Below are 12758 nucleotides of genomic sequence, written 5' to 3' on the forward strand. Positions count from 1 at the left end.
CATACTGTGAGGTAGAGAACTTGTGACTTTGATGTAACTATAAAGTATACAAAATGGAAAAGCTTTATGACAAATGGAGCCAATCTGGTTGGAGAATAGAGCAGAAATATTGCAACAAAGTACTCATTGGTAATTGGTCGGAGCAAAAATTACAAGTAGGTATTTGTTAACTTATAAACTTGTATTAATATTTATGCATATATTATCACGTTTATCCAAAGCCACCTGCAGAGCATTACAAGGTGTATATTTGTCAGTATTCATGTTACCTTGCAGAGGTGTATACTAAAGTATTTAAGTTACATTTTCCAAGCATCTGTGCTTTATCAGAGTGTTGGGAAAAATGTACTTTACTAAATAATATTCACTACATTCCAAAGCATAGAATCATACTGTGTATTCCTTTTATATTGCATATTAAAATTGATTTAATCCCTAATTGCATAACAATTGTGTACTTTTACTTTCTTGAGTAAAAGTACGAAAGTACTTTTTACTTAAGTAAAGGTAAAAAATGTACTAGATGTTTAATGTACTTTAATATAAACCAAAAAATTAAAATCAGGAAATGCAGTGGAGTAAAAATTATGATAATATGCTTTGGAATGTATATTTTCCAAAGAAAAACATTTATAAAATACGAATGCTTGAAAATTTACTTTTATGTAGAAAGTAAAAATACTTTAGTATACACCTCTGTTACATTTGCATCAAACCCGTACACTTTTGTGCTGCTAACACAATATAAATAAACATAAATACAACTTTGTATTTTTCCATAAATAAATTTTTGTTTTGTTTTATTTACATTGCTTTTTGTAATACTTGATTCGACCCTGCCTGCAGTAAAAACCCAGCTAAAGTCATTTTTGTAATTTATTGTTTTTTTAATATTAAAAATCATCCTGCATAATGTAAATAACATTCTGTGAAAATATAACCTTAACCGAGTTAGGCCGTGTCAAAGATTAAAATCAGTGAGTGAAACAGATTTTCTGTAATTAGACACCAACACATTTGTCCAAAGTTTCAGTTTGTCACAGCTTGTTACATTTATTTTTTTTACATGTTATTTATTATTATTATTCCAAATGTAAACACTTAAAAACAATTAATTTTTTTATCTTACATTAATGCTTACCATGCAGTTGTGGGATGTTCTGGGAAGTTAACACAATACTTAAAAGCTTGCCAGTATGCAATGTTCAAACGTTTAAATGGATGCAGTTTCCCTGCAGGCAGTGCTTAAATCTATGCAAACGTGATTAGTGCTGCTGATCAGCTTGGTCAGCACAGACTGGAGGCAGACAAATGGGATTGATGCTGGAGTTGCTTAGTCAAGAAGAGACCTGAGAGCTGTATGGAAAAACTACACATGATCGATAAAAAAGTGTGAGGCTGAGCTCTGCTGGGCGTAAACCTATAGTTTATTGAGTATGTATGTAAGCTGGTTTGACCTACATGGGTGAAAAAGTGGAAAAACATGCAGGAAACAAAAATCAGACACTGCTATGTTAAAACACTCCAACTGTTCTTTAATTAAAATGGATTAAGAAACAACTATTTTTGGAGCACTGCTGGGATATAAATTATAATTAGCTCAGTATAAAAATATTAAGTCTTGGTTGGTATTTACTAAACTATTCAGTATATTAAATATAAAGTTGGCAACTACCAACATGTACTGTATGTGTTATTGCAGTTCACGCGAGAATGCAAGACAGCAAACAGTACCAACAGACTGGACTTCACACCCAACTTGTTGCACAGACCAGATGTAGTCGTGAGGAGAATGGGTCTTCGCAGATCGGAGGTTTGGGACAAATCCTTCACAAACATACAAGAGACTCATACCTTACATCAGGGATATTCAATACCAGTCCTGAATGGCCGGTGTCCCAAATAATCTAATTCCAACCCTGTGACAGAGTGACCTGTTCCTATGCCCGTTGCCGTTGGTCTGTGAAGCGCGAGCGCAGTCATACCCTGCATACCTCATCCTCTCCGTTCCTGCTGAGGCGAGCGGGTGCACACGAACGCCGGTCTGGTCTTCACACATGCATACATATCCACGTTTCCATCCTAGTTGATCACAAATGACCAGTGTAGGTGAACTCGGGACAGTTTTATTATAAAAGTTAATAAAACATTCATCCTTCTGACTAATAACACTACAATTTTGACTACTTTTAGTTTATAGACAGATTTAATGACAAAAATGTGCATAATTAAAAGGGATTTCGTTTAAATGATTTGTTTGCCATAAATAAAACTAAAAACACAGAATACACTTTTAGTTATGTCTTAATTAAATAAATAAAAAATTGTAAACATATTTTTAGAACAATCTTGCTATTATTTTGTAAAACGTGTAAAATGTTTAGACAGATCTTGCTGCTTTTACACTATTTTGACCAGCAGGTTTCGCCAGCGTGTATGCGGTTTCGAACGCTTCGAAAAATTGAAGCAATTTCAGTTCCTCTCATCATAACACACACACACACATTAGCTTTGTCTTTCGTTTGATGTTTTGTCCTGTTGTTGTGTATACACTTACCTGTTATTAGCGTTTGTCGGCGTCTGTGTTGCCGGTCTTCCGCGTTGCTTCTCCATTATCGGCCGGTCGAACACGAGCGCCACCAGCGGCCTGGTTAAATAGCGCCGGGTGTGAGTGGGCGTGTCGGCGTGAAGTGCCCGGAAGGCGGCTCGTCCATTATCGTGTCTGTTACAGGGGGAATAATTAAATTAGATTTTATTATTCTGTGTTTATTCTTTTAGTTTATCTTTTGTGTTTGTTATTTTGATAACCTTTTGATATCTATAAATATTTCGTTAATATATGTTTATATATATAATTGTGTTGTGTTTTGTAAATGTACATACTTACCTGTTTACTTAACTCTTGTGTTAATGATGGTCTTATGCTGCGTTCCAGGCAACCGGTAACCCGTAACTCATGAGTTCAAAACCACGACTCACGACTCTGAACTGGGAGTACATCGATCTAGTACGAGTTCACGGGTGGGAAGTCACGTGTTTGACTGCCGTTCCAGTGCACTTTCACCGGTAGAAGGTTGTAAAAACACGAGTTACAGGCTGCCTGGAACGCATAGGGTCGTGAGTCGTGGTTTTGAAGTCGTAACTCACGGGTTTAAAAGCCTGCCTGGAACGCAGCATTAACTAAAAGGGGCGGGGCTTGACCTATAAGAAGGCGTTTTTCACAGTAGTGATGGGAGAAATGAAGCTTTTCGAAGCTTCGAATCAATTGAACCAATTGCTTCGAAAATTGATTCAGTTTTTCGAAGCAGTTCGAAACACCACACACGCTGGCGACCCCTGCTGCTCAAAATAGTGTAAAAGCAGATATGTCCAAACATTTTACACTTTTTTTAAACAAAATAATAGCAAGATTTGTATTAAAATATGTAAAAAAAAAAATTATTCAACTTAATTAAGACATACTTAAAAGTCTATTATGTGTTTTTAGTTTTATTTAGGGAAAACAAATCATTAAAACTAACTAATTATGCACATTTTTGTCATTAAATCTGTCTATAAACAAAAAGTAGACAAAATGGCAGTGTTATAAGTCAGAAGGATAAATGTTTTATGAACTTTCATAATAAAACTGACTCGAGTTCACCTAAACATATTAGACACTGGTCATGTAATCGACTCCCCCTAGTGGTGAACCATCGGATTTTCGAAACGTTTCGAAACAGTTATGACGTAATGAAGCCTCGTTTGCTAAAATCACGTGACTTGGGCCAGTTTGAAACAAGCTCCGTACCCCTGATTCGAAACAAAAGATTCGTAAATGTTTCGAAGCCTCATGAAGCAGTGCTTCGAAAACGACCATCACTATTTCACAGTTTTGGTTCTTTATTACTTTTGTACATAGTGTTGTGTCTGGATTCACTTCTTGTGCACTGTAAAAATAAACATCACTTTTACATCATTGCGAGTATTGCTTTTTGTGTTTTTTTGGGGGGGGGGGACCCAGTTAAGGGTCTGTGAAGACCTGTTGTCTGATAAACCCTAATCAAACCAACCTGCCTGTAATTTTTAAATGATCTTGTGGACTTCCATTAGCTTCTTCAGGATGGAATTGAATAGCCCTGCCTTACATCATCATGATACCTACATTAAACACTTTAACTTTTACATAAGCTTTTATAGTTAGCTGGTGCTCTATAATGAGTTTAGACTTTCAGTGTCCGATAAAATAAATATTCATGTGTTTATTCAAAATTTCAGGGTATTCCCACAAGGCTTCTGTTCTCTCATCACGGCGTCCATGCCTCCGACTACCTGGTGACACTTTACGATGAGTCGTATGGGCGGCAGACCTCCGCCACTCTGCCCACACTGCGCTCTTGGCACTCTGACAAACTGGCCTGGGTCCCAGAGAGGTCAGATCACCCCATCCAAGGTATTAAGCATTCCTTTCACTCCAGATGGTTGCTTGTGGATTTTAATACAGTCTAGTCCACTTTTTTAATTAATGTTGGAGAACATCCCTATAAATCATTACAGTTCGCTCAAACTTTATTCATTTTCCAAAGTCCTAATTTTATTTGCTATTTCACCACAGACAAAAATAAAACAACGGCAAATGCGTGTGCGAGACTGAACATCTGTTATTGTCAGTGGGTGATTCAAAGCCGATGTATTATAATTTGTCTATTTTAAAATGCCTCCTCTTATCTTAATTTAATGTCAAGAGAGAACTCTACATAAGCCATTTCTAGATTGATTTCTCTAAAGAATGTAAACACTTTCAGCATCATACTTAGTTTGAGCGACATGTTTCAATGGCATAAGTTTGGGATGGGACTACTTGTTTATATGACCAATCGTTGACAGGGCATACTTGCATTAACTTTAATTTCTACTTCTCATCTGCTCTGCTACTTGTACACAGGTCCCCCTACAAACTTTGGCTTGTTGGATTCTTGGCGGGCTCAGAAGGAACACCAGCGGGCAATAGTGCCCACACTGAGCGTGTATAAGGCTTCATACCCTTTACACCCCATCAGTGCCTTCTGTCACTCTCGTTGCGTCACCACGCCCAAGAGCTTCTCCAGCAGTCAGCTCCCTGCCAACCACAGCAATAAGAACCTGGCACTGAGTCGCAGACCCTGCAGGCAGATCTCCAGTAATCCATCCAGCCCACTGTGAACCATGCCTTGTCTCATCACTTTTAGCTTTCCAGTAAACTCTTAAAGTAAAGGTCCCAAAAAGGTTCTTTGTCGAGCTGTATGATTTCATAAATTTACTTTACCTTCACATGCACAAAAGAGTCCTTGTAGTGGAAAAGTTTGCTGCAGGCTAGACGGTCTCAGCAGCAGCAACATAAACAACATTTCCAAACTTCCACATAGAATCAATGACAACAGAGTCCTTTTAGAGAGGTTCATTTTTGATAATAAGGTAAATAAATGATATGGGTAAATGATCTTAATTCATATATCAAATCTAACGTCACATGTATCAACCACTACACTGAGCTAACTCTACTGTGTAAAATTTGTGTATACAATGTTAGCTAATTCTTGCCTGCCTGCCAAACTTCTCCACAAAGCGGTGATCCATGCAGGGCGACTCCCCTTGACATTTTTGAAACACAAATTGTATTTACATTTATGTTACACTACAATTACAAATTAAAGTATTAAGCTAATAATTTTGTTAAGACAGCATGTGTGCTGGCATGGTCTTTAAGAGCTTGTGCAGAACCTGATGATCCATTATTCCAGCATGATAATGAGATACAAAGATTATTCCAAAAAACATTTTTCAAAGGGCCTATCCTAGTCCCAGACTAAAATGCACTTTGAACTGGCTGCAATGTCATTGCCATTGTTTTATCTTAAGATGCACACCAGTATTGTTTTTTGTAAGGTATGTATCTAAAAACTACTTAAATGTCCTAATTTAACTACACTGTAAAACTAATATGCTGGATTTACTTAAAAATATAATGTATTATTTTTGTATCCAATTTTAAGTAAGTTTTACTTGAAATTTTAAGCAGTTGCATAAAATGCGTAATACTTGCCTCAAAAAATGGAAAAAGTAAATCCAGCCTTTATTTTTTTCAGTCTTAGGCCTATTTTTGTATTAATCTATTCTAAATCCTGTCTGGGAATGCTTTTTTGCCCTTTCTGAGTCCAAAATTTGCTTGTTTCATTAGCGACCTACTTATTTTTACAAATCCTTTAAAAAACTTTTTTTAGAAATCTTTATTTTCAGGATTAAAGATAGACTTTAAAGGGTTGTTTCCCAGACAAGGTTAAGATTAAGACAGGACTAGGCTTTATAGGAGCGGTTTCCCGGACAGGGATTAGACTAGTCATAGACAAAAACATTTTTAAGAGCTGTCCAAACTGAACTGACATATCTTAAAATACATCAGTGCCCTTTGTTTTGCCTCAAAATGCACACAGGTAATGTTTTTAGTAAGGCATGTTTGTTAAAACTAGTTATATTTCCTAATTAAACTAAGTCCTAGTCCTGGATTAAGCTAATCCCTGTCCGGGAAACCGCCCCATAATAGGACGTTTACGTTTTTACAAAGATACTTTACAAAAAAGAGTACTGGTGGGCATCTTGAGATTAAAATATGTGAGTGCAAGCTTAAGACAACTCAAACAAGCATTTTAGTCTGAGATCAACTTAAGCCATGTCCAGGAAACTGCTTAAAATCACAGATTTTCAGCGAGACGTGCATGAATTTACTTTATTTACTGTGTGTAACTGTACCCAGTGTACCTACTGTATCAAAATTTCTAAAAGTTTTTCATCAAATGGTTGTTATTTATTTGTTTTAATCACTAATTTTAAATGTAACTGGATGTGTGTGAGACAGGTAGATCAGCTCATGCTGTTGAGCTGTGTTCACTGACTTATCAAAAATATGACCTGCAAATGCAACACTGAAAAAAACTACTTGTAAAATTTACATTTGGAAAAAATCCTTGTAACAATCTGCACAAACTTTTTTAAAGTAAAATTTACTGCTTTTTAAAAATACAACTTACCTACTAAAATCAAAAAATCTACCTTAAATCTACTTAATAATGCACTAAAAACATTTGTTAAATAATTGAGTAAATGTCACTTAATTATTTTTATTTTAGAAGTTAGATTTATTTTAATCGTTTAGGTCAAGTCTATTACTTTTTTGAATATTGAAGCATTGCTGTCCTAAAAATATTAAATAAATCTTATTTACAGTTGTATAGATTGTATTTACTGTTTGTTATTGTCTTTAACATGGATACATTCAATTTACTCAATTTTTTAAGGTAAGTGCTTGCAATTAATTAATTTAAGCTACATTTATTTTATTTTACTAATTTTTTGTTTAAATGTATCTTAAATAAATTGATTGCAACCACTTTCCTTAAACAAAATTAGTAAATTAAATGAATAATATTTTGTTATAAATGGCATTTATCATCATATTACTAGTTCTCAATAAATGTTAATATTACTGTGTAGAAATTATGAGGGTTAATCTAATACATTTTACACCAAAACGTTTTTTGTTCAGTGTATTTTTACACAGCTATGGAGGAGGATGTGATATCCGTTATCACAGCAGAATTGTAGAATTGGGATTGTACTGTAGGTATAATCAACAGTTCGGTTAGACCACAATGCTACTGCACATGAGGGACAGCCAAGCCATTGACATATACTCTAAAGGGACTTTTCTATCTCCCATCCCATTAAGTGTTTAATTATGTTGAATTCAAGTGTTTAATTACTAGGAATCGGATGCTTATACTTGACGTTCAGCCATCTGTGTTCACACTTCTCCTGCTGTGTAGGTTTTGCTTCCGAATCCCAGAACTCTGCTAGGCTTTGCAACAGTTCTGACTGTGTCAATGTGTCTTTCTGCATTTATGTCAATGACTTTTTGTGTGTGGCACCCTGCTTGTTAAGATTCTGTCCTTGATATTTGGTCCACTTGATGGTGCTAGAGTTACACACAGAGCATTGTCAAGGCACATTGCATCACGAACACCACACACTTCATGTCTGCCATCTCGGATCAAACATGCATATGCAATAGTCTGTGCTTGTATTGCGTATTTTCATTAACAATAATTGATTATTTGATTGCTTTTCCTTTTAGATCATAACTGCATTTAAAATTAATTAAGATCCTGGTCACACAAACACCTCTTGCTGCAACTGCACATTTTGTAATAACTTGCTACTTATTGAAGTCTAACACAAGAACCAAGACTCGGTTATAATTAATGAAGTGATTTTTATTCCCATTTCTTCAGAAGATAGAGACAGAGATGAAGAGACAAAATATTAGGTTCTATCCTTACCCATTAAGTCATTAGTTTACTCTATAAAGTCTAATGGTATACACAAATATACCTCTGCGTTCCCTAAAGTGCTTCAGCGATGTAAAAAAGTCTATGGAAAGATCCATTAGAAGAGGCACAGAGTTGATTTAGAGAAATCAGAGATGCTTTATGAATAAAACCATTAACCAAAAAGATCCCATTCTCTGATATGATTACATGATTTATGATTTATGAAAATGGCAGAAAAATATATAGACACAATAAAAAGATTTACATTACACTTTCTGACCCCCTCTGTCTATGGCTAGTACTATACTAAGTAATATAACTTCAAATATGCAAAGAAAATGCTATGAATATAATTAGCTAGCTTACATAAATTGTTGCAATGGCAACCATTCATGTTGTCTATGATGCTTGCTATGCATTTGCGTCATGGTTTATTGTACACACAGTATTCACTGGAAAACATTTTCCAAAGAGTGTTTTAAAGCAGTATATTCAGTGAAACATTTTAAGCACTTATAAGCAAAACGTTTCCAAGATGTAAAGGTTGATTTAGACATCAGATTGGATGGAGGGCCCAAACAAACAAATGGCTTTCACTGAGACAGTAGATTTATTTATCGGTAAGTGCTGCGTAATTGTTATCTAGCTGTACGACAAATGGATGTAATAGCCTTGATATTTCATCTCATTTGCCGCTAATTAAGACACCGTACATTTCACAAACATGCACTTAATATGGTCCTGAACATAAAAAAATAAAAAACCGTAAGTACAAAGCTGCCTTATACTTGACCTTGCTTAAACAGGGGTCTGTGGAGTGGTACTTTCGGGCAGCACAAGGAAAAAAGGAAACAAATAGCCTTTAACTGGGGAGAGCACTTTCAAATCCTGTGCCACAAAGCTTGGAGATATCTCATCTGCGAGAAATCGCAAGGTGAATTGTCTGCTCACGCAGTAGATAATATTGTCCATGGTCACACACTGAAAGGCAGTGCAGTTGGAGAGGCGTATCGTAGAGCATTCGTACCATATGCGAGCCGCAGCGTGGTAGCGATACACATTGATGCCAAGAGAGCTGACGTCAAAGCGGTACAGGAAGTTTCTCACCGCCACCATTTCTGCAGTCTTGTCTTTACTGCCTGCAATCGTGGTCTCTCGCCACATGTTGGTCTTAGGATTGTATCTCAAGAGAGTGTATCTCAATATGCCTCCAGTAACAAACAGTTCGCCATCACAAGCTGTGGCCCGGTGAGCTACGGCGAAAGTATCATTTGGGAGTGGTGCAACAAAAGTCCACCTGTTGGTCCTGGGGTCATAACGTTCAACCGTTGAGAGGCATTCTCCACCAATGGCATAAAGATAACCCTGCAAAGCGACGAGTTTGCAGTGAGGCCTTGCCTCGTTCATAGGGCTTATTTCACTCCAAATTGAAGTAATTGGATTGTAACAGTACACCTTCTTTGAGGGACGGTCTGGGCCTTGGAAACCCACAGCGATAAACAGATAGTTATCCATGGTACACATTGCACAACCTTTAGATAACACTTCCTGGGGAATTTGGCAATAAGGGTGCCATGTGTCCTTATAGTCATCGTAGTAATACATTCCACAAGATGTCTTAACTGATTCAGACTCTGAAACTGTAGACTGTGTTGGACGTATCCAATCTAAAGTGTCCATATCTGCAACCACTAACCACTTTCTTCCTTTCATGCGCTGTGTTTGGATCTCGTCACGTTCCCCTGCTTTCAGCCTGCCGAAGAGGGCTGGCTCTCTGAGGACCTGGAGGTAATTGTCAGACATGACAAGGAGAGCAGCTTGCTGAAGGGCAGCATGACCATGTTTTTTAGCAAGTGCTAAAGCTTCCATGCAGTTACCTAAATCAATCTTTCCCGCTAAACTCTCAAGTTCGGCGTTCCCCATGTTTTCGGGAAGGTGTAGGAATTTTGCCCCAGCAACAGTCTCTACCTGTGGTTCCTCAGGTTCATCCGTGTTTGTATCATCACAGTCTTGTGACTTAACAGTGGTGTCGTTTAGTTGGGCAGGAGAACGGCTACGATGCGTTTGTGTGGGGAAGGGCATCGGTAGCTCAGAGTCAGCAGCAGAAAGATAGCTGTCTTGACGGATGACTGCTTGCCTGCTGGATCTACCACGGTCTGGTTTGAAGACAGGCGGAGGCTCGTTAGAAAATCGTGGAGTGAGACCAAGATCTCTCATAATGAAACTGGAAGGTTGTGGACTTGGTGTTCGAGAACGTTCCTTGAATTTTGGTAAGTCCAGTGAAGTCGATTTAAACAAAGGGCCCTTTTCCAGTTGATCAAATGCTGGACTGATAGACCTGGACTGACTGGGGCTCAAATCGGCGATAGAGTGAGAGGAGGACTCTATGTAGTAATCGTAGATTTTGCTATAGACTCCCGATTTGTTACCCGGCCCGTCAAGGATAAGGTCAGCATTTTCTACTTTGATTTCTGCCTTTGACTGAAAAGTGGAGTACATACCCTCATGACCAAGGTCTTGTCTCAGTTCCCTGCCAACACCAGCACCACCATCAAGCTTCTTTAACAGGCATGGGGATCGTCGACCGCTTGGACTTTCTGGACCTTTCTTAGTTTCGTCAGGGGGTTGCAAGGTCAACCGCAGTTTGCCATTATTCCCCCTATTCCTTACTTGAAACACTTCTGTACCTACATCCTGCATTATGTTAACTTTGTCCTTTCCAAAACTGTCCAAGTCTGTAGTCCCAGGCATGCTTTTTTCAACTGCACCATTGGCATGTTTAAGTCTTTCGTATGAAGGCTCTTCAGAGAAAATATTTTCCTTTGCACAGCTGCCCAGGTCCGTACTTTTAGCCCGGACACATTCAACCACACCATTGCCATTTCCAAGGTTTTCCTCTAAAGGCTTCACTGAAGATTCCTCTGTTGCAGCTTTACTTTGTGGTTCTTGCCCATTACTGAATGTGCTGCTGCTTCCCTGGATTTTCTTTGTGCCCTTTTGTCCTTGACGTTTGTTTCGTGCCCTGATGTGGTAGAATCCAAAAACAAAGGAGACGAATAGTATGGCAGCACCAGACAAAGTCAGCTTGCCCAGGAGCTGCATGTCAATTTGGACTCCAAACAATTCTACTATTGACATGTCTGTACTGAAATCCGTGGTAGTCGACTGGACATTGGGTTTAATTTGGATTGCTTTCCCAGCCAATAAAGCTTGCAGTCAGTCGCTGAGAGCAACAGCGAACTGTCAGGTGTCTCTCTCTTCACACAGGGTGACTCAGAACCTGATATGCGAGGATTTGCATCCTGTGTTCTCTAAGGGTGGGGACAAGTATCATTCCACCTGATGCAGGTGACTGCTTTAAAATCTTTAAAGCACTAGTGTGATGTTTTCAGAGATTAACACTGCTCTAGGAACAGTTTATTAGCAATTTGAAGATTGCTTTTTTATTAACATTCTCACTAATAAGATAACACAGTTCCAGGGATAACACTGTTCCAGGGAAGAGAAAGCAACACCACAAAAAACAAAACATGCAAATGACACTAGATGGAGTGATGACTGCATGTGTTTGTGTGTGTCTAGGTCATATTGTGTTAGTGTAGGTAGTATGTTAATAAGACTATGAGAACAGAAATACTCATGCTATTGTAAACATAATCATAAGAACAAATAGTTTACTTAAAGGTGGAGTAAGTTGATACACTACACGAATTACAGTCATGAGTTTGCTTGACCAGGATGCTGATGTTTGCACAATAAATGCTACAGATCAAAGTTCTTTCCCATGAACACAGGACAGCAGTGTCTCTGATTAGCAAGGCTTTAATAGATGATAGAGTGTTTTGCATTTACCAAAAGCAGTATTTGCATAGCCTTTAAAAAGATCACATTGTATTATGTAAGCTATCATAACTTGTAATACCATAATGCAACAACAGTATTAGTTGACTTGATCAGAAAAAACATAAACATCCCAGACCTTAATAAACCGAATGCTGTCTTTTAAAGACAAACATTGTTTTGCAATGTGATGCCTGCAAGAAAACCACGCTTACTCGTAAATAATTGACAGTCACGTCACAAAGGTCTGCTGCTCTTCTGGCCCTCCCCTCTCATGTGTCGAATGAAGAGTTTTGGATCAAGAGACACAATGGATTTCATTATAGAAAACAAATTTAAATAAATAAATAAATAATGGACTTTCAGACCATGCACATATTGTATTATGGTGATGTTGTCAAACTTATCCGATTCTGATGGGTATGGGCCCAATTCTGTTTACATATAGTTAGGTATTTTGTCTATAGGATAAACTAGACTCTTAATCTCACTACTTTCATTACCTGCTTGTCACTGCACTAATGATGCCCATATACACAAACACGACACAAGATATAATGAACAATGTCAGTAACC

General features: G+C 37.6%; 2 protein-coding genes across 2 annotated transcripts; one reads left to right on the forward strand and one right to left on the reverse strand.

The window, feature by feature from the left end:
* Positions 1-47: 47 nt before the first annotated feature.
* On the forward strand, positions 48-5181 carry cfap107 (cilia and flagella associated protein 107). The gene is made up of 4 exons (XM_065241173.2): positions 48-155; positions 1703-1813; positions 4258-4432; positions 4925-5181. The coding sequence occupies exons 1-4, from the start codon at positions 54-56 to the stop codon at positions 5179-5181; spliced, it is 645 nt and encodes a 214-aa protein (XP_065097245.1). The 5' UTR covers positions 48-53.
* A 3083-nt stretch (positions 5182-8264) lies between these two features.
* On the reverse strand, positions 8265-11622 carry klhdc7a (kelch domain containing 7A). Its single transcript, XM_065241168.2, has one exon. The coding sequence runs from the start codon at positions 11478-11480 to the stop codon at positions 9141-9143; it is 2340 nt and encodes a 779-aa protein (XP_065097240.1). The 5' UTR covers positions 11481-11622; the 3' UTR covers positions 8265-9140.
* Between the last annotated feature and the right edge of the window lie 1136 nt (positions 11623-12758).

This window comes from Paramisgurnus dabryanus, chromosome 14, assembly GCF_030506205.2.
Source record: "Paramisgurnus dabryanus chromosome 14, PD_genome_1.1, whole genome shotgun sequence".
NCBI classification, from domain to species: domain Eukaryota; kingdom Metazoa; phylum Chordata; class Actinopteri; order Cypriniformes; family Cobitidae; genus Paramisgurnus; species Paramisgurnus dabryanus.

Coding starts and splice junctions, on each gene's coding strand:
- klhdc7a (XM_065241168.2), bottom strand. CDS start 11,480: ATGTCAATAGTAGAATTGTTTGGAGTCCAAATTGACATGCAGCTCCTG.
- cfap107 (XM_065241173.2), top strand. CDS start 54: ATGGAAAAGCTTTATGACAAATGGAGCCAATCTGGTTGGAGAATAGAG. Junction 156..1,702: donor GGTCGGAGCAAAAATTACAA/GTAGGTATTTGT, acceptor GTGTTATTGCAG/TTCACGCGAGAATGCAAGAC. Junction 1,814..4,257: donor TGGGTCTTCGCAGATCGGAG/GTTTGGGACAAA, acceptor TCAAAATTTCAG/GGTATTCCCACAAGGCTTCT.